This window comes from Teleopsis dalmanni, chromosome 2 (assembly GCF_002237135.1).
Source record: "Teleopsis dalmanni isolate 2A chromosome 2, ASM223713v2, whole genome shotgun sequence".
In the NCBI taxonomy this organism is placed as follows: domain Eukaryota; kingdom Metazoa; phylum Arthropoda; class Insecta; order Diptera; family Diopsidae; genus Teleopsis; species Teleopsis dalmanni.
In genome coordinates, this window is record NC_051847.1 from 230463828 (window position 1) to 230484709 (window position 20882).

Here is a 20882-nt window from a genome sequence, read left to right on the forward strand (position 1 = left end):
TTAATCCTTAAATAATTCTTGATCTAGAATACTTCAAAACGTCCAACATATACTTTATGTAGGATAGGGTAACACGTAAAACTTAACTTAACCTCAATAATAAGCTTTCCACTTGTAAACAAATAGTAAGGGCTGTCAAAAAAGTCGTGAAAGCACCTGAGTACATCAGGTAGACAAACTTACATACAGATCTATACATCAAGAGCTGACCCATAAATATACCGAATCGCTTATGAATAGTTCCAAACTTAACCTCCAAAAAAAAAAAGATTTCTACTTGTAGACAAATAGTAAGGCCACTCAAAAGGATCGTGCAAACACCTTAGTACATCAGGTCGACAAACTCACATACAGATCTATACATGGAGACTTACAACTATAAATATACTGAGCATGACATTAAAATTTTGCAAAATAATTTTAAAATGCAATTTTCGCAATAGATCCCATGCACTTAATAATTCCGTGTGAGACCAGCTGAAGATGGGGCTAGGTATATGTCCCAGACCAATGCGGCTTTTGACGTAATCAAAAACAGTTATCCTGTTGTTGGATTACAACAAATACAACCGCTTACATCCAAGCTCAACGATAGCATAAAAAGGCGCCAAATCCTAGTTAAAAAATAGTTTTAACTAAGTTTTGTTTTACTTCCAATCGTACCAAAACTATATATATACCGTTATCTATAGGTTGAAAGATAATTCAGATCATATTGAGCAGTGTACAATCACTAGCTGCGGCTCTGCGTGCAGGTGCACACATTTTTCACCACTCAATTCGTAGAATACCAGATTGAGTGTTTTCCATATAGGTTCAGATATCAGATAGGGAGCGTCGTAGTAATCTTGCCGATTGCCGAGTGGTTATACCTACGACCTTCTTGTTTTCGAATACTTTACATAATCGACTTTAGACATTTGGAGGAACTATTTCATTTATAATTCATTAAAATTTGAATTTCTTTCAATCCTCAAGAATTGTTTTTACTGCTATTTTATATATAAAATATAAAAGCACGATTCCACAGTCATAATTAAGTCTTAAAATTGACTTAAGTATAAGTTAAGCCAAAAAAGGTTAATGACTTAAGGAAAACTTAAGTCAGTATTAAGACTTAAGACTAAAATCGGTCCTAAGTAGGCTAAACTATTAACTATTAAGTTATAATAGTATAACTTAGAGTATGTAGTCATATATGAAATCACTATCTTCTATATTAACCAACACCGGAAAGAATCACAACTGAACTCACCTTTTGATTTTAAGTTCAAATTGTTGCTATCGATGTCAACAGCTGTGGCAGCCGCACCAGCTCCAGAGAAGTGCCAATATTGCGCGCATATGTTGAACAAACACAACAAAGTCAGCCACTGCAAAAGAGGAGCCACGGCGAAACTCCAGCGGAGCTGTGACATTTTTTTGTTGGTTTTTTCGTATGTCTGCCTTCAAACTCTAGTGGCACTACAGCGAGGTGTGAGCTAAAGGGGAGCCAGGATGTGAGTAGTTGTTGTTTCACTTTGAATTGGATTCGTTGGTTGAGTAACACTATCACACTCACAAGTAGAAGAGGAAGCATAAGCAGAAGCAGAAGAACTTGACTTATAACAAAAACAATTTGCGCCACAATAGTATGGATGCGGACTAAGAAGCTGCTGCTGCTGCACGCAAATGTGGTGACATCACTTCCTGCGTGCTTCTTGCTTTTCTGCCTTTGTGAAAAGTTTTAAGCTGCGTTTTGTTGTTTGTTTATTATTATTAAAAAAATGCGAACATTATATAAATTAAATGCAGGAAATTGCGGGTTAAAGGGTTAAGCAATTTTTTTTCAGTATTTAACTGCTTTTATTAATTTTGTGAATTTATAAAATTTCAAAAGTTCTACATAAATATTTTTATTCAATTAAACAGGTTTTCATTAATTCAAAAAAAATTTATGAAACAAACGAAAACAATATTTGTGAACGAGCGCCGGGTATGAGGGGTGCAGCCGATGTTTTTGATACGTTTTTGTTGTTGTTGACAGTGTTAAAATTTTGTTTTTTCTTTTTATATTTTAGCGTAGAAATTTAAATGATAACAAACACATGAAATTAAAATTTATTTGCTTCACACTTTTTTGTAAGTTTAAGTGAATTTTGAAAATTAAATGCTGTTAGAAAATTAAGAAACATAACACACAACATAAAATCTTATTGGAAATCTTTTGTTTGGAGCTTTTTGTTTTACGATATTCTTAGCTTTTTCTTTGTCTACCACGGGAACGCACAAACGCAATTAAACGGAAAGGGAAAGAGGTGAAGTTTGCGCAAGACGATTTTTTTATTTATGTTTAACTTTTTTAATAGTGTTACTTTTAAAACCTAACTATAACAAATCATACGCAATTACTCACGACTTTAAACAGAACAACAATTAACTTTAAAATTCGTGCTCCTTATTAAAATCAAAATAAAATAAAATTGATTCACAAATAACAAAATCGCGAACCACCGACGACTCCGCACATTCTCTTAAGGGAACCAAAGCAGAAATGCTACTAAAAACAGTCACAACATTTTCTCTGCGAAGAGCGTGAGTGTAGTTGAACGTAGTAAACGTAAAATTAAAAATAAAAGACAGCTGATAGCGTGAAGTTAGTTGCGTTTAGAGAACTTTCAGTGAACTGTGTTATCCACTTAGACTATTTCTTCAATATAATTGGATTGTTAAGGTTATTGCCTTTATATTCTCCCAAATGAATAATATAATTTTCAAATATTTTGTAACTGCTGTAATTTTTTATATTATTTATGTCACATATTATGTTATGTTATGTTAAGCTGTGTTCTATAGAATTATAAATAAGTATTATATAGAATTATAAATAAGTGTTATGTAGAATTAGCAAAGTAGTTCAGTGTGGGTAAGGCAGTGCTTGTTTTTTCGTGATTCAATGAAAATTAAATCAAACAACAAAAATTATTTATAATGTAAATAAGACACAGGGAATGTGTTTTGCTTTCCTACATTGAAGTGCATAAATATTGATGCTCATGTTTTAATTTTTTTAAGATTAAATGTAATTCATTAAAACTTTGCTACAAAATAAAATGATGCCAGATAATATTATTAATTGATATGTACTGCTATTAACTGCCTCTGAATAAGATTTCGACCAAAATATTACTTCAATGTATTGTTTAAAAATCATTTATAATTTCTCCAGAGGATATCTTACAGTATTGGAACTTCTCGAAATAACTTTCAATGACTTGTCGATAATTGGCAATAGTTCTCTAATACCTTGTTGGAAGTTTATTTTTAAAGCGTTAATAGTTTGAGGATTGTTCGCACAAACATCATCTATTATGTAGTCCCACCAAAAAACTCCAATGAGAATTACAAATAAGGCAGCAAATTTTATAATAATCTTAATATATATACATAATTAACATTTTACCCTATATACAATGGAAAAATATCACAGGTTCTTTTAACCAATTATCCATTGATTTTGCAATAATCTTAAACAGAAAATACAAGTTTCTTTCAAAGCACAAGGCGAAAGGATATCAGTTCTTAAAAGCATTAAGAACAATTCAATTTTCTTAGCAGATTTCACTTATAAAATCTAAATTATCTAAAATCTAAATTATTTACTCTGTTTCTAAGTGAAAAATCTATTGATTCCGCAAAAATAAAAATATCCGAGGACTGCTGGCATTAAATCATGTGATAAAAGCGGCTTTGAGGATTTCTTGTCAATTTAAGTCCGCAAACTGTATTAAAATCATTAGATATCATTAGATATTTCAGTTCAGTAAATTTATTTTTCAGTCTCACGTATCCGAGTGATATACGAATACTATTCAAATTGACGAAAACCTGATTCGGCAGGAAGAATCAGGTTTTCAATCAACGGCAGGAAGAAGTCTAGAAATTTGTCACACATTTCGACTACACACATATTATTCCTTAACTTTAAAAACGCATTCAGAACTTTTTTTTAAGAAATTTTTTTTATTAATTCCTTACTTAATAGCTAGAATACTTTAAAAGTAAAATTGAAAAAGTCTTAAAGAAATGTAATTCTCAGGAACAGACGAAACGCACTAATAATGTGGCGTAAAATATCTTACAAATTTTACAAATGATTTACTCGACTGTACTAACCACGTTTACCATTAAGGCGATCCTGAATTTCTTGAAGACTAAGTCCTTTCGTCTCCATCACAATGAAAAGAGTGAAGAAGAAAGCAATCACGCAGAATATGGCGAATAGCCAGAATGCGTAATAGGAGCCCAAAGCGTCAAGTGCAGGATACCATCGCGTTACCACGAAACCCAAAATCCAACAGGTCGATGCAACCATAGAAGAAGCGATCGATTTTACATTCGGTGAAAACATTTCTCCCAATACAGCCCAAGGCAATGGACCAAAGCCAATACAGTATACAATGTTGTACACAATAAGTGCAGGAACTGGCAACCATGTAACGCTATCCACATTTTCTGGTTGCATTAATTTGATATAGAAGAAAGCACCCAATGCTGTCAGACCAATACTCATAACTGATGCTGAAATGAGTAGTATAACTTTACGTCCCAAGCGATCGGCAATTAAGGGTGTTAAGCCGGAAGAGGAGACTTGCACAATGCCAATAATAATAGTAGCAATTGCGGGATCCAAACCAGTGTTGGCACTTTCAAAGATTGATTGACTGTTGAAAAGAACGACGTTAATGCCTGACAACTGTTGGAATGCTATGAGACCGGCTGAAATTATAAGCGCCTTCCTATTAGCAGGAACTTTCACAATATCTGCAATTGAACCCTTATTAGCCATTGCTTCCTCAACTTCTGCTTGTATACTGGCCAATTCATCTTGTACGCCTTCTGCGCTCTGGCCACGTAAATATTGCAATGACTTTAAGGCGTCCTCTTTCCGCCCTTTACCGGCAAAATAATAAGGGCTTTCAGGCATAAAGAAAAATACCGCATCAAAGACTATGGGCACCACTATACAACACCATTGCAACGCTTGATAAGAAACAAATGGACCGATTGCATAGACATACAAAATTCCAGCTGTGGCGTGTAGAAAATGTTTAATAAAAATGTTTAAAAATAGCTTAAAATGAAACACTTACACACGATGAATAACTGCATAAGGGAACCTATGATTAAAATATCGAAAAATTATTAGGTAGAATAAATTATTATTGATTCTGCTATTAACCTGTGGCACCGCGAACTTTATCAGTTGCAATTTCCCCTACGTACATGGGTTGTACTGTCATGACAAATCCTACACCGAATCCTTGTATCAATCGTCCTAAAAGTAAAACCCAAACTTCACTGGCGACCATCATCAAAATGTAGGCAATCACGAAGAACAAAGAACTGGAAAGTAGCACCCATTTTCTACCAATCTTATCAGCTAAAGGTCCCGCAACAAAAGGAGCTGGACATCAGAAAAGTTATTAAAAGTTTGTACTTCGGACTTTTTTCCACTTACCCACTAAAGCGCCAATCGCTACGATCGAAGATATCCAAGCATCATCTTCTAGCCCAATTTTATGATCTAAAGGGGAATCAGATGTGTCATCCGTTTTCAGCTTTGGTGCGATTGGCGACGTCCAGCCCAAACACGTGCCTACAGCAAAGGCTGATAAATTCGCTGAAAATAATCAATAAACTTACGTCACAAATTATTTTTAAGGTTTATTCAATTTCGAAATACTTGAACTGCACTGGAAGTGAGGAGTGCCACTCCAAATTCAAGCATTGCAATTATGAAACATTATTCTCAAGTTGTGAATATCTCAGTTTAATAAATATGTTACATGAAATTAACTTAAAACTGAATTATCAATTTCTAAAATTTACCTGCAATTGCAGCCATAAAAATTCGAATCGTCTTCACGGGTTCCATTTTAGGATTGTGCGTAAATCCGTCGCTTATCTGAAAAGGACTTACTTCCGTATATCTCACTGGCGTTTCGTCCGAGCTCATTTAACGCATAGAAGCAAAATGGTAAAAACTCAAAATTATATACTAAAAGTTTAAAAAGGATATCAAGTTGATTAGCACGAAATGAATTCTCATGTAGTATGATTAATTGCAATTTTTGTAATTCAATATATGGAAACGGGGAGGATGTGTAACAGATGAAGGTTTAAGGAAATAAGGGAGGATAATTTGTAGTAGCTAATTGCATTTTCAAACATATTAAGTTGAAGTAGTTTCGTTCAGTTCTTTTACTGAAGGGAATACTATTGCCTAAATTTGTATACCATAGTGTATAGAAACGATTTATAGTCCTTGTGATGGAGGTTTTGCGTCTTTTTAAAATTTCATCTCTCATAGGAAAATAACAAATTAAAATTATTTTATTTTTTGACTTTAGTTTTTGAAGTATAAAGTAGGCACATCGTTGAAAGGGGCAGATTTTTTATATCCAACACTGGAATGAATTCCAGGTGGTGCCTAAGATTAAAGATGGATCGAAGCATTTTCTTAGAAGAAGAATTTGTATTTTTAACAACTTAAAGGTAGGAATTATAAATATCATAAAAAGATTATTTTCTTCGCTAATACTTTTAAATTGAGTCGATCGTGCGATTTACAATATATGATAGTATGGATGCTTCACTACCTCACCACCACATTTTTAATTATTAAGACGAAGATAATAGTATTTCCATATGAATTAAACATGTTTCTTTTTGTGGAAGCACAAGTGACTTAAAAATCGGCTTTTCATTTTATATAGCAAATCCCATTGAAGTTTAATCGAATAAGGATTAATAAGTTATCTTAGTTTTATTAGGAAAAAAATAAACAGGAAACAAATTTTTACGCGTAGTCACTTAATTATTGTCACTTTTAATTTAATATATTTAAACGATCGTTCCGCAAGACTCTGGTTTAAATTATAAAAATAAAATACTAAACTGTATTTTCATATATAAAATTCGATAATAAAATAGTCTGCGTATTTATACTCATATTTTCATTTTTTTATCTTATATTTTTCATGTTCCATTTGAATCTTTCCACTGCTGGCAAGCAACTGAGCTTGATATCAAATTTTCGTTGGTTTAACAAATTTCTTAGTAAAAAAATAATTAATTTTAATAATAATAATTAACCAATATTTTTAAAGTAATTTAGTAATATTCATGAAAATTTTTTATTATATTACACATCACAAATTAACGTAATTGAACTATTTAGGTGATTTTTTTTAACTTAATTTATTATTAATTATTTTACAAATGCTAAGCAAAACATATTAATTATTACGTTTTAAATATAAAACATCAGCAATTTTTTCACACCTTCAATATTCCTCTAAATCTAATATCCTTTTGCACTTCCTGTGTTAGAACTCTACACTTCCGCTCTGTTCACAGCGTCTAATGGTTCAACTGGTGCTACCTTTTAATTATCGCAGTAGCAAATTAAATGACCAGAATTTCAGACATCGCATTAATTTAAAGATATTTTTCGACTGGACTGTGAATTTATGCAACATCTGTAAACGAGCTTGTTATTCTATGTGTCTTATCAGTTCCATGCTACACTGTAAAGAGGAGGACAAGCGCGCGATAACAATTTAAACAATTCAAATGTAAAAACATGATTTGTTTTTGTACTCTTATGAGGAATTACAAATATTTTTAGATGAAATTCATTTGCACAACGCAAAAGTTAAAATTGATATATTGTGATTAACCATACGTCTCTGAAAAAAATATATTAATCTTATTCTCATATTTTAGAGTAGGAAACGCATTAGAAAACTGTCAGCTTCTCTTTTGGGATTGCCGACTCACGGCAACATTTAGTAATTCTTTCTTTAAAGCTATTGACTATAACAAATTCACAACAAATCGGAAGCAGAAGTTTTCTTTTAAACCTGTAATAACAAAACAGAAGTAACGGACAGAAGAGTTTTCATTTGAAACAAAAGAGAGACCCTTGAAGACGTTGGAATAAAACTAACGATCTGGTCTTATATATAAGACCAGTGTAGCCTAATTAAAAATTGAAATAATTAAAAACAGACGGACTTTAAAAGATATATAAGCGCAAAGCAACATTTGCAGAACTTTTACAAGGCTGCTAGAGAACACTTATCATTTTTACTGCTTAATAAAAAGCAGGAACTTTTTTTTGCTGATTATAGTCTATATATATATATATATAGACTGATATAAGTAGTCTATTCTCCCTTTATATCTAAATATAGTCAACATTTAGCCAAATCATAATTTTAGATCTTGTTAACATGGCAAAGAAAACCTGAGAGAACCTGTTAACTGCCACAGTCAAATAACATGTCTTACTTGAACAATCGATATAATAGATTTTTTTTATGACTCTAATGAAAGTCAGATTAAATGTTCGTAGTACACTATTTAATTACAGGGCTTATTATCTTTATTCATTTAGTTAAGCATGATTAATATCGATTCCTTTAGTTTATATAATGCATAACTGCTGCTATACGAGGATATATGTAGTATATGTTATATACTTTTTTTGAAAATTTATCTTTTTTTTTTTTTTGTATTTATCTTTTTATGCGCTATTGTCTTCATATACATTATATATAATATATTAATAAGGTTTTAATTATTTCTTTATGCGCTTTCCTACGTATTCACATCAGGACCAAATATATCTGAAAAAACCGTGTTAGTCTGAAATACAATAACAAATTTTTATGGTCACTTAAGTGTATAAAGATGCACATATAAACAGAACAGTGGTGTAAAAGGCTCACAATTACTAATTGACTGGTATCAACTGAGTATTATAAGAAGTATTATATGATTCGTTTAAGGAAGGGTTGAAAGCAGTGAGTACTGATTAAGCATATTCACTAGGCATGATTGCCATATTTTCAACTAATAAAGAAAATAAATGCAATGCGGAATAGTCTGGTTTCCTTAACGTTAGTCATTACTTTTTGTTTGATGGTTAAATTTTTTGGTTAAATTGTTGAAAACGAACAAATATTATTTGAGGACTCGTTGGATGACTTTGTCATCCTAGTGCCACATATAATTGGCCGCATGTTCTTTTCTTCTCGGTTGAACTCCTATAAAGCTGTTAAGATCGCGGTATATTTCTTGCAGTGTAATATTTAAAACTAAATATTTTTATAGGATTGCACTTGAATAGCGAAATTGTATTGAAATAAATAAGCGTATTGTTGTGTACTTATTTGATAAGAAGAAGAAACTATCAACCAAATTACGTCCATTGAGTATGTAATGATGAGACCTCGTGTTAATAGGCCAATGAATGTCGGGGATGTGATGGGAAATGGTTAAAATTACAACTAATCAAACTCTTAAGATAACAATTCAAAATGCAATTTTAATTTTAATAAATTTTTTTTAAATATTTTCATCAAACTTTTTCTACATTGCATATTTTAGTTGTAGGAAAATTTTCGTCGCTATTGGCGCCACAGGTAAATAGTAAATATGATTCTGAAGTAAATACTGAGTGCTTATATATATACATATATATATATATTATATATTTGAAGACGTCCATTGTTATTCACTCAGTGCATGTATATTAATATGTGCTCAAGTAGTTACTATAGTCACAGATTTTTATCTCAATGTCAATATCAACATATCAATACGCATATTTTAAAAACACTCAAGTGGTCCCTTTGTGGCCCAACTGAAGTGGATGGATACTTAATAGACTCATTTGATTGGTATTTCCTCAAGATCTCGATTTTATAGCATGAATCATAAATATGTCAAATCGCTTTAATGCAAATAGCTATCAAACGTCAGTTTATACGTGAAGAGTTATTTATGTCTTAAGACATAAATTAAAATATACTCAACTTCCAATTATTCTTTAGAGACTCCATTGATTCTATTTGCCGATTTTCCACTTTTAACTTTCAATTATGGCTCAATTGGCTTTAAATAAATTATATTGTACTTTAATATTTATTTATGTTTGCATTACTACAATTATTAGAATTTATCGGTACTTAGATAAGATAGACGAGTAAATTAGGGTAGGATATTAGGGTAGGATGTTATAGGTTGCATACAAGAATCGCAATTATAAAATATAAAATATATTTGCAATTAATAAAAGTTAAAGCGAAGAAAATAATTCAGTTATCCACAAGATATACTTGATCGTATTTATACTTCATTAGAATGATTGCTATCATCGAGCATCGTCAATTGTCAGACTGTATCAGTATTCAGATTGGAGCGGATGTTATTATTCTCTAGGTCATGGGTCAATAGTAAAGACAATGCAAATAGTTCATTGTCAACATAAAATATGCCAGAAAGTTTTCAAATTTAATAATGAGAACTCAGATTAATTATTGATTTCTGAACTACACGTGATACTTCACCACCTCGCAAAGAAGGGTTTGAATGATAGTGGCAGCTTTGTGAAATATAGAGTAAAATACCCTATTTATGTTTTGCGATTGCCAGAAAATGAGACTAGTGCCTTCATTTGACTGATATTGAACAAAAGAAGTTTAAAAATTTAATTTACAGGAACTGTTAGATAAGTCAGCTATAAATGAAAGAAATATTCCTATTTCTTTTAATTTTTTGCAAAATATAGGAGTACTTAAAATATTTATTATGTTTGGAAATTAAATTTGAATTCGATTGAAATTTCTTCACAGCAAACCATTTTTAATTTAGAAATCTACGAATCCCGTGGATGTTGTAGTACTTGTGACGTAATTTCAATGGAAGTGGTGTAAAAGAGTCACATAACATTGTCCTGGTTCTGGTATGTCTGTTTCACGATAGTCGATTGACTACTTCTATCTTTGTATTTTTTGGAACATGTTCATCCAAAGGAGTTCACTGATTTAACTGCTCTTTTGTTTCAGAATATTAATATGAATGCATCTTTAATTTTTAATTATTCATCGTCACAAAAACTCTTTAAGATTTCGTTGAAATATTTGCACATTGGCTTCAAAATAGACTTCATAATTTAATCCACAATATCCGGAGTTATTGCTTAATTTGGTCATCCTTGCAGCTTAGCATCTTTGGTTATTATATGAATACAACAAACCTAAACATAACTTAAATCATTCCATATGATGGTATAGAGATTATATATTACTTATCAAGCTTGCTGTTTGTTTCAGAGATAATCTCTTCTTATTATTCTTAACCAAACCTCACCAAAACTTTTAAGTGTTAAACAGTTTTCAAAATAAAAGAAATTCTTCTTAATAGAAAAAAAAAAGCAATTGTCAGTGTGATTAGTATTACCTAATCTTTGTCTTATACTATTTTCCACAAGAAAACTTTCTAGAATAATCCGGTGCCTGGTCGAGTTACCAGACTACTAGACTACTACTTTAATTTCTTCGTTTTCAAAAACCAACAAAAAACAATATATACATCAGAGTTTGTATAATAACAATATTAATATATTTATTAAGTAATAATTTATAAAGTAATCTATACATTAGAAATTATTATATCCTAAATTAGAGTTTATTTCGCTAAGTTTTATTCGCTGTGGTTCTATGTGACTGGTTTCATTTTTTTCACTTACTTTTCTTTCTGTCTTCTATTACCTCTCTCCCTTTTTTCGACTTTTTCCTTTTATAATTTAAATTCCATTTTTTATTTTAACTGTTCAGTCGATTTTGTATTTCTTGCAAACTGAGTCCTTTTGTTTCAATAACCATAAACATTGTGAATACAAAACCAAGCGTAGAAGTCCCTGCGAAAAGCCAAAACGCATAATGAACACCATAGAGAGCAATCACTGAATAGCACTGAATCACAGCAAAACTAAGTATCCAACAGGTAGAAGTTACAATAGATGCTGCCATGGATTTAATATTTGCTGGAAACATTTCACCTAACAAAGTCCATGGTAAAGAACCAAAACCCAAACAAAAAACAACAATGTAAAGAACCAGGCTTGGTACCGGCAACCAAGCCACGTACTCTGAATCTCCTTGTTGCTGAATATAAAAAAATGTACCCAAAGCTCCCAGACCAATTGTCATTCCAATTGAGGAAAAAATTAAAAGAGACTTCCGTCCAAACCGAACAACAGCAAGTGGTGCTAATATGGAAGCGGTAACTTGTACTATTCCTACAATAATAGATGCTATAGGCGGGTCGAAACCGGTATTTGCACTTTGAAATATCGTTTGACTATTGAAAAGCACAACATTTATACCAGACAATTGCTGGAAAGCTATCAGGCAAGAACAAATTAGTAACGCCTTGCGATTGCCTGCGTTGCCTAAGACATCCATAATAGTGCATTTGCTGGCCAAAGATTTCTGGACTTCACATTCCAGCATATCTGCTTCATTTTCTACAATTTTGTCGCTTTGTCCGCGCAGATATTTTAATGATTTTATCGCCTGTGTTTTGCGTGCCTTACCAACGTAGTAGTGCGGACTTTCTGGCATGAAGTAGAAGATTACATTGAAGAACAAAGGCACAACCAAGCAACACCACTGCAAGATCTCATAAGAAACATAAGGACCAATTGCATAAACAAATAGTATTCCCACTGAAAAAAAATATATTTAAAATTAATTATTACTTATATAGAAAGGGTTTAGACTTAGATTTACTGTTTATGAACAACTGCATCAGTGAACCGGTAACACCTCGAACATTGTCTGTAGATATCTCAGCTACATAGATGGGAAGAGCTGTCATCACATAGCCAACACCAAATCCTTGTATTAATCGTGCCAATTGTAATATCCATACTTGAGTGGCGAGTAACATCAGCGTGTAGGCAAGCACGAAGAAAAAGGAACTCGACATTAACACCCATTTGCGACCAATTTTATTTGTAAATGGACCAGCGATGAAAGGAGCTATAAAAAATTTTGTACAGAGCAATCAGCAAATGTATTGTCAGAGTTTACATTATCATACCAATTAAGGCACCCAAGGTTATAATCGAAGATATCCAAGCAAAATCAGATTCACTGACTTGCTCTTCCAGTGGCAATTCATCAGTGTTGTTGGATAGTAATTTTGACGCCATTGGAGATGTCCAACCAAGGCAAGTGCCTACAGCAAATGCAGCCAAATTCGCTAAAATAAACTACGATAAATGCATGTTTTTTTTTGTTAGATTTATATAATTTTCGTTGTGGTAATGAAACGCAATTCAAAAACACTTCGAATGCCATAAGCAAACAACTCTATCTACACTGTTAGATAGATTATTGACTTAAATTTTATATCAATCGCAAGTACAATGCACTTCAAAGCATTTTATCTGCGCTATTGACCATCAATTGAGAGCATTCTATTGTTTCTTATTTATTTAGTTGAACATTTTATTTGTGAAATTTTTATAGTTTATCCGGATGTCTTTAGAAACATACCTGCACACGCCGCAATGAAAATTCGCATAGTGTTCACTCCTTCCATGATATCTATTTTATGCGGTCCCGATGAGATCTTTTTGAAGAATATCTTTAATTTTGTTAAATTATTTTACGTTTTTAATATTATATTATTGATGCCTTTAATTATTTGTCTTTGGTGGCCTTATGAAATAAATTTCATTTGTTTTTTTCCCTTAGTTTGTTAGTTGTTTCGGCTAAGAGGTTATCAAATGTCGTGAAATGATCAATAGAAAAGTTTGAAATAATAATGTCCGTTTTATATAATTTTATAACACCTATAAGTTAATTATAACTATAATAAAATCATATTCAATATACAAAAGTACTTCAATAGAGTTGACTAATATATGGTATATTAGGGTGCCATTAAGGTATATGGGCAATTTTTTTTTCGTAAAATCGGTTGACGGCACCCCCCAGATCGGTTCATTTTACTAAAAAAATAATCTGTGAAAAATTTTAGTTCAATTGGACAAGTGGAAATGGTGCCCCAAGAGCCTCAAAGATTGGAAAATAATGATTTTTTCCATAAAATTCATCTTTGATTGCTTATATCTCCGACATATTTAAATTTACATAAAAACTGTCTTCCTAAAAGTTATAGATCTATTTAAAATAAACAATTCACTCATATAAAATTTTTATGTATTTCCAATAGTTATTGAATAAAAGCAAATACAAGCTGAAATCCCTCTATTAAATTTAGGTAAGTTCAATGAATGAATTGTCTACTAAATTTGCTAGAAAATAAGTCCAATACTTGTATAGTTATATACATAAGTGAGTTTCTGTATTATTCATTGGAATGCGAAGTGAATTTTAATTCAAAGTGATTACATTAAAAAGTGTACAAGTCTGAAAGCCCAAATGTTGAACTATTTCAACGATTTCAGAAGTTTTGGCCGAAAATAAACGTTGATAAGTTTACAATCGACTTAGAAAATAAAAAAGTAAGAAAATCATTAAATATGGATGATGTGTTACGAATTACAAGTTTTCTTTATAAGATTCGTAAGGATAACCAACCAAGAGATGATTATAAGGAACTTCTGGAACTTGCATTAATGTTTTTAGGAGAAAAGCCGAACTGTACCATAAAGTTTCGACCTCCTGGAGCTATACATCATGCAAAATGGATGGCGAAAGCCATGCATATATTAAAAATATTTTTATTTAGGAAAGAGTTCAAATTATCTACAGAAGAAGAAAATACTCTTTGCGATATATGTATATTTATTACTAAAGTGTATGTTGAAGTATGGTTTAATGCTTTGTCATCAGTCAAAGCTCATTTTCAAGATTTTAATCTTCTTTCTATTCTCAGTCAATATCAAAAAATTGTATTTATTATTTAAGCTCAAAGCTTGTTCATTTTGCTTTTTGGATTTAAATATATCACCTGAGACAAAGAAAAAGATGGTTTCAAATTTGAATATAGATAGTGATGACAAGGAAGTCAGGAGAGTATCAATAGATCGCGCAAAAATAACTGAAGGTAATAAGGATACTTTGCTCCAGCAACTTTAACTAAAATAATTAAAATTATGTCGGACAAACCTAGAATTAGTACTTTTTTATTATTAGAAAGATTAAATTTTGGAAATATTGAATTTATTTTAAATTTTTTAGAAATATTGAATTTTTTGTAAAGCAGAAGCGGACATTCATAGTACTTTCAAAGCTAGCAATCGGGTGACTTCAACTTATTTTTTGTTTTATTCAATAACTATTAGAATTACAGAAAAACTTTGTATGAGTGAATTGTTTATTTTAAATAGATCTATAACTTTTGGGAAGACAGTTTTTATGTAAAATTAAATATGTCGGAGATATAAGCAATCAAAGATGAATTTTATGGAAAAAATTGTTATTTACCAATCTTTGAGGCTCTTGGGGCACCATTTCCACTTATCCAATTGAACTAAAATTTTACACAGATTATTTTTTTAGTAAAATGAACCGATCTGGGGGGTGACGCGGGCAATTTTCCGACTTTCGAAAATTAATGGCACCCTAATGGTATATATTCTTTTATACTAATTCAATTTGAAATATTAAATTGTTGCAAAGTCTTTATATAATAGGAAATATTATTTCTATTTTAAGCTAAATTAATTTTTCGAACAGTAGCGAACTACAACAACAAAAACTTATTTTATATTATTTTAATTAATTTAATTTTTGGCTGACCATACAGCTGTTTCGAGTATTGTCAAATATCCATCATCAGTGGTCTAGGAAACATTTCTTGTATTGAATTATTCATTAATAATTTTTTGACACTGCAAGTACCAGGAATCGAACTCGTAAATTTGAAGCTCAGAAATAGCGTACCTTAACCAACTGACCCAAAGTCGTACTTGACTTTTATGTTCGCAAATTTTTCTAGATTTTTGTTAATTTGCTGTGAAAGCTTTATTAACCAATTCACTTGCTGTGTTCAATTTCAATACCATTCTGTTTGTAGAGGCATTATTTGTTACATGATTTATATATTATTTCCTATGTATAGAATCTAATGTGTGAACGTAATACTGAGAAAGTCATGCGAATGTTACTTCACGAGTCGGAAACGTATTTAATAAATAGTTTATAAGATTTTATTACTCTTATATTGTATTTAAATATACTTTTCTTCCCCCAACGAAATTCTTCCATCTGTCAGAGAGTTCACCAAACCAGGGATATACCATGTGTTTCCATTAAACCATTTTTCTCAGAACGAATATATTGTGTCGGTTTTTCAAAGTAAAGGAATATCGTAACTCTTATACATCACATTTGCATATCATTTACACATTTGCCTCTTCTAGTAGGATTTTATCTCTTCTGTGACAAACAAAAGTTAGTCCTAATAATATTTAATTTATTTTATGTTTTTTATTTTTTTATTTTTATTTCATATTTATATTGAAGTCTGTTAACATATGTATTTCAACCGTCAACAATATATGGAATTTAGTAAAAATTTTGAAGCGAAGAATTTTGAAACTTGAGGACTTAGTAAGATGTGAAAGTTCAATATTTAAATTTTTTATTTTGAACAATTATTCTGTTTATAGCAATTGTAAAAAATGGCTCACTGTTCGTTAAAATCATAGAAAGTATTATATTTATAAAATTATAAATCAAGAAAAAACACTGACAGAACAATTTCAGAGAATGAAATCTAACATGGACGGATTAACTGCACACGACCGATTGATAGTTAATACTGAATTCGATAAGCAAATGATTTTATCGCAATATTATATTATCTATTAATAAATTGAATAATTTCAAAATAATTAAAAAATAAAACTCATACCTGAGCCATTACACTTACAATTCATGCACAAAGTTTATTAACCTACGAAATCGGTTCACTGCTGATTTACTTCCGCACACATAAATTAAACCGAATCTTTATGAATCAATTTTGATTACTTTCTGTCCCATGTACGGCCTCAGTCGAATCTTTCGAATATCGCCGGCAAGTATTGATGTGAGCAGCAGTGCAATTGAACGCAACTTCCTCTATGCATAACAAGCCGCGCTAAAATAATTACCAACTTTTGCACGTAAATAAAATCAAAACAATCTCAACTAAAAATAAATTCTATTAAAGTTCGTAGATACAAGTTTGTTTTGAGCTGACCTTCAGTTAGCCAATTGGGAAGCAAAATCGTTAAAAAACAAATACTGAAGTTGAAAAATTGTGCCTGGCAAAAGAAGGTCAGTGTGCTACCAACTGACATTCGCACTTACTTTGTAATTACGGAAGTAGGAGACAATTTTTCAGAAGATAATAGAAAGTCTTAAATAGAAATAGAAACACATATATCTAAATGTTCAACATAAAGCTTAATATGGAACTAGTGTTCATTGTATTTATACTCTTATAAGCTCAGCTATAGCATTTCAGATAGTTTTCTAGTATACAATTTCTCTAATTCTATTATTAGTGTTGTCTTTGTCGTCTCCTTGGTATATTGGAAAGTAATGTTAAAGAATCGTACTTTTTAACAATTCTAATAAATTTAGTTTTTTTTTGTGATATTCCTAATCCCAAGTAGTCATTTCGGTTAAAAAACATACCGCCCTTCTTGTCAATACTACTCAGAAAACTAAATAATTATTTCAACTGATAATTGAAGTACATATATGTATATATGTTAAGTACTTAGTCATCCACACAACATTTACACTTCCCTTTTAGACAAAATTTTATCATATTATGCTTTTAAATATAAAATGCATAAATAGGTTTTTGTGCAACAATTTGCCCACATAAAAGGTCAACGTGAGTTGTATCTTCTGGAAGGACGGGTTGCCACTCGCATCTACCTACCTATCAATCTATCTATCTTATCTAGCAAAATTACACTATTGTATAAAGTTATTATAATTATAATTAAATAAAACGATGACAAAGAAACCATTTTCGTCAAAAAGATGTAGGATTAATAGAACTGTCGAGTATGTGCTGTTAGTTCATCATTAACAATGATCTTGTTCAATATATAACAGATATGGATGTTATACATAATTATTTTCATACTCATTATAATCATAGTACGAAAAAGTACTATGAAGTCTAATATGATGTACGGATACCGACTATAATTATATGAGTTCGTATATATTATGAGACAGGTTTTTACTGTGGTGAAATAGTTATGGAACTGAAGCGAATGAAAAAATAAAGTCTAATATGATGTACGGATACCGACTATAATTATATGAGTTCCTATATATTATGAGACAGGTTTTCACTGTGGTGAAATAGTTATGGAACTGAAGCGAATGAAAAAATATTAAATTTATTCATATTTTTGATTCAGTCAACTTGGTTTCTGCTCATATATTCAGCGGATGCTTTAGGGAACACAATGTTATAATACTAAGAACCTTTGAATGTGTTCTCAAAAACATTCCTCTCCATAAAAGCATATTTTTCAACTTAAACTCAAATTCAGTTTTCTAACTTTTTGTGAAGTATAGAGTTCAGCAAGTGTTAGGTACTATTTCAACATTAAAGATCACTTACAAAAGACGTTAATAGTTTTGTCAATGTTCTTACAATAGTTCAATTCTGTGTGAATCTTAAAATTCCATTATGGATTACATGTATTTGTTTAAAGTTCAAATTTATATTTGGAACATTTTAATTTTCTTTATTATGCACTTAAAACTTTGCCAGAGATAAATTGGTTTAACTAAAATTTACTTTTACGAATCTAAATAGTCGGCACACAGGAACTCTAGCTTTGACCGATGAAGATGCGAAAAGAAACTGAAATGTGGGCTCAAAACAAATCTGTTTTTATAACTCAAAACTATAAATTCTATCGCAATTTTTTAATTGTTATTTTATTTTATGCGGTACCAACAAATCTATCTACCTTTATTACATCTTTATACGCCTTAAATACGGAAGTAAATTTTTTTGATGACACGTTTTTATCGTAATTTTAAAAGGCAATAATTCCGTTTTAGTCGCGTTAATCGAAGAGTGGACATATTTTGAGGGTGAACAATAGGGTCAAAATCATTGCACCGGAACGATAAATACACTCCAGCAAAATGTTTGCATTGCTTTGATTTATAAATACTTTTTTAATAAAACAAATAATGATTTATAAGATTTCACGTCTGTCTGTTGTACTCTGTTACAACAAATTCTACACAATCAACTTTTATGTAAATTATTCTGCAATTATTCTATTATTAGATATAATTAGATTAGATGTACTTCAAATGTACCACTCAGAAGTATTGTCAAATATCCATATGTATATTTAATCCTTTTATTCGTAGGTGGAAGATAGGGCAAGAAGTATAATGCAAGAAATTTCGCTTCACTCCAGCTTTTTCCAGTATTTCGTAATTCGGTTTCTGGCCAAACATTCATACTATGTGTAAAACTACTCTTTAATGCAGAACCTCAACATATTTTCTGGCAATGAAATATTTTGGTCTATTCAAGTTGATTATTGAAAGCAGAATTGAAAGAAGACGCGCCCCTGCTAGACGAAGAATTGGTCTATTCAAGTTGATAATTGACAGCAGAATTAAAAGAAGACGCGCCCCTGTTAGACGAAGAATATCATCACTTAAAAACTTAAGAGAGTAGTTTAAAAAAGTATAAAGCCGTTTTGCAAGGCTGTCGATGAAACAAAGACATTAATCAAATTAGCCAATATTCGAAATGGATAAAGCGGAAGAAGGGATAAGAAACGAAAAATTAGAAGCCATAGAAATGACAAATAGGCATTCCTATAGCTAGTTGTAACTCTTTTGGATAATGTTTGAACACGTATCAGGTTTTGAATCTGCCAAGTAGAATTTAATTATAATTTGAACAGCGTTGTGTAAATAATTAAAATTGTGTAATATGTAGTATTAACATAATAGAGTGCAGCTTTTTCTGTAATTGTTTACTATAAAAGAATTTGAATATTGTTTTGTAAACAGATTGCAAAAAAAAAAATAAAAAAAAAGAAAATATTTAAAATTAAATGAAGATTACTTTAAACTCATGCAAAATACAATAATAGATTAATGTCAAGATCAGAACATTGAATATCAATTAATTACTTGATATATTTGATGTCGTTAAGGGATTCTTCCATATTTTTATAAATTTAAGCTGGTTTGTCTATTTTACATTCCCCACCCCTCTCTGTCTCCTGAATGCTTTATTTGACGAGCTTAAAATAAAGAATAATTTGTAGATCTAACGACAATCAAATGTGCACCGATCACTGCTTGTTGCAATTTTATTGCAGAATATTTAGTAGAAAATTAATAGAAAAATAATTATGAAGCTGTTTTGTGTAAATCACATATTTTATTCAAATTGCGCAGGTTTCACATATAAGTCATTTGAATTAGTACTGCCAATTAGTACAACAGTTAAAAATTCGATAATTAAGGCTTGGCGCTACAGCTCAGTTAGGGCATTTATTATTTAATAGCGGCAACAACGTAATTTAAAGATATTTCAATAGAAAACCACATATGGAAGTAAATATTAAAACCAATTCTTGAGATCAGTAACGAAATCCTTAAGTATTACTTATGTTCATTAATTAGCAATAAATTAACTATATAAAATAACAAGTATTATGAATTTAATCAGTACAAATTTCAGGTTTAGTGAGTAGTTCTGAAATCAAAGCAGCATCTGATAAGCACAAAGTTACCATATAAAAATTAGATATAGATCAAAGATACTTAGCTGACACTCGGTTCATAGATCAAATAATTGTAAACTTTCAAATCTATTTAAATTTTTTTTAATCGTTCCATTCGTTTTCATTCGTTGGTTAATTGGTTATAGCAACTGATCGGCAAACAAACTTTCCGCCTCACATAATTAGAATATGTATGACGCTATACATAGTTTAAAAAATCCTTAGTTCTTACTGAGAAGCAGTCTAGTACACTGTCAAACAATTATTTACCTAAAAATCTATT

At 30.8% G+C, this 20882-nt stretch overlaps 3 protein-coding genes across 4 annotated transcripts in view; all 3 read right to left on the minus strand.

Moving 5' to 3' along the window:
• The window catches only part of LOC119675983 (disintegrin and metalloproteinase domain-containing protein 12), a 71408-nt gene extending 68875 nt beyond the window's left edge, over positions 1 to 2533 (minus strand). The window contains exon 1 of the mRNA XM_038087204.1: positions 1256 to 2533. Coding sequence (XP_037943132.1) covers positions 1256 to 1418 — 163 coding nt within the window. The 5' untranslated portion in view covers positions 1419 to 2533. The remainder of the gene's footprint in view (positions 1 to 1255) is intronic.
• Positions 2534 to 3982: 1449 nt separating this feature from the next.
• Positions 3983 to 7482, minus strand: LOC119679729 (facilitated trehalose transporter Tret1). Its single transcript, XM_038092231.1, has 6 exons — positions 7327 to 7482; positions 5872 to 6040; positions 5501 to 5662; positions 5222 to 5446; positions 5133 to 5159; positions 3983 to 5070 (listed from the first exon to the last, which is right to left on the minus strand). The coding sequence occupies exons 2-6, from the start codon at positions 5996 to 5998 to the stop codon at positions 4151 to 4153; spliced, it is 1461 nt and encodes a 486-aa protein (XP_037948159.1). The 5' UTR covers positions 5999 to 6040; positions 7327 to 7482; the 3' UTR covers positions 3983 to 4150.
• A 4006-nt stretch (positions 7483 to 11488) lies between these two features.
• On the minus strand, positions 11489 to 18678 carry LOC119676679 (facilitated trehalose transporter Tret1-like). 2 transcript variants are annotated; one of them, XM_038087934.1, is made up of 5 exons: positions 18451 to 18678; positions 13398 to 13615; positions 12940 to 13101; positions 12627 to 12878; positions 11489 to 12562 (listed from the first exon to the last, which is right to left on the minus strand). In XM_038087934.1, the coding sequence occupies exons 2-5, from the start codon at positions 13441 to 13443 to the stop codon at positions 11658 to 11660; spliced, it is 1365 nt and encodes a 454-aa protein (XP_037943862.1). In that variant the 5' UTR covers positions 13444 to 13615; positions 18451 to 18678; the 3' UTR covers positions 11489 to 11657. The 2 variants fall into 2 exon arrangements, with proteins under 2 accessions (XP_037943862.1, XP_037943861.1); XM_038087933.1 differs by lacking the exon at positions 18451 to 18678 and adding an exon at positions 16747 to 16956.
• Between the last annotated feature and the right edge of the window lie 2204 nt (positions 18679 to 20882).

Excerpts from the sequence above, each read along its gene's own strand:
- LOC119679729 (XM_038092231.1), bottom strand. The coding sequence starts at position 5,998 with ATGAGCTCGGACGAAACGCCAGTGAGATATACGGAAGTAAGTCCTTTT. Across the intron at positions 5,663-5,871 it reads TTTTATGGCTGCAATTGCAG|CGAATTTATCAGCCTTTGCT; the intron begins GTAAATTTTAGA and ends GATTATTTTCAG. Across the intron at positions 5,160-5,221 it reads TAAAGTTCGCGGTGCCACAG|GTTCCCTTATGCAGTTATTC; the intron begins GTTAATAGCAGA and ends TTTTAATCATAG.
- LOC119676679 (XM_038087934.1), bottom strand. The coding sequence starts at position 13,443 with ATGGAAGGAGTGAACACTATGCGAATTTTCATTGCGGCGTGTGCAG. Across the intron at positions 12,879-12,939 it reads AACCTTGGGTGCCTTAATTG|CTCCTTTCATCGCTGGTCCA; the intron begins GTATGATAATGT and ends AATTTTTTATAG. Across the intron at positions 12,563-12,626 it reads GATGCAGTTGTTCATAAACA|TGGGAATACTATTTGTTTAT; the intron begins GTAAATCTAAGT and ends ATTTTTTTTCAG.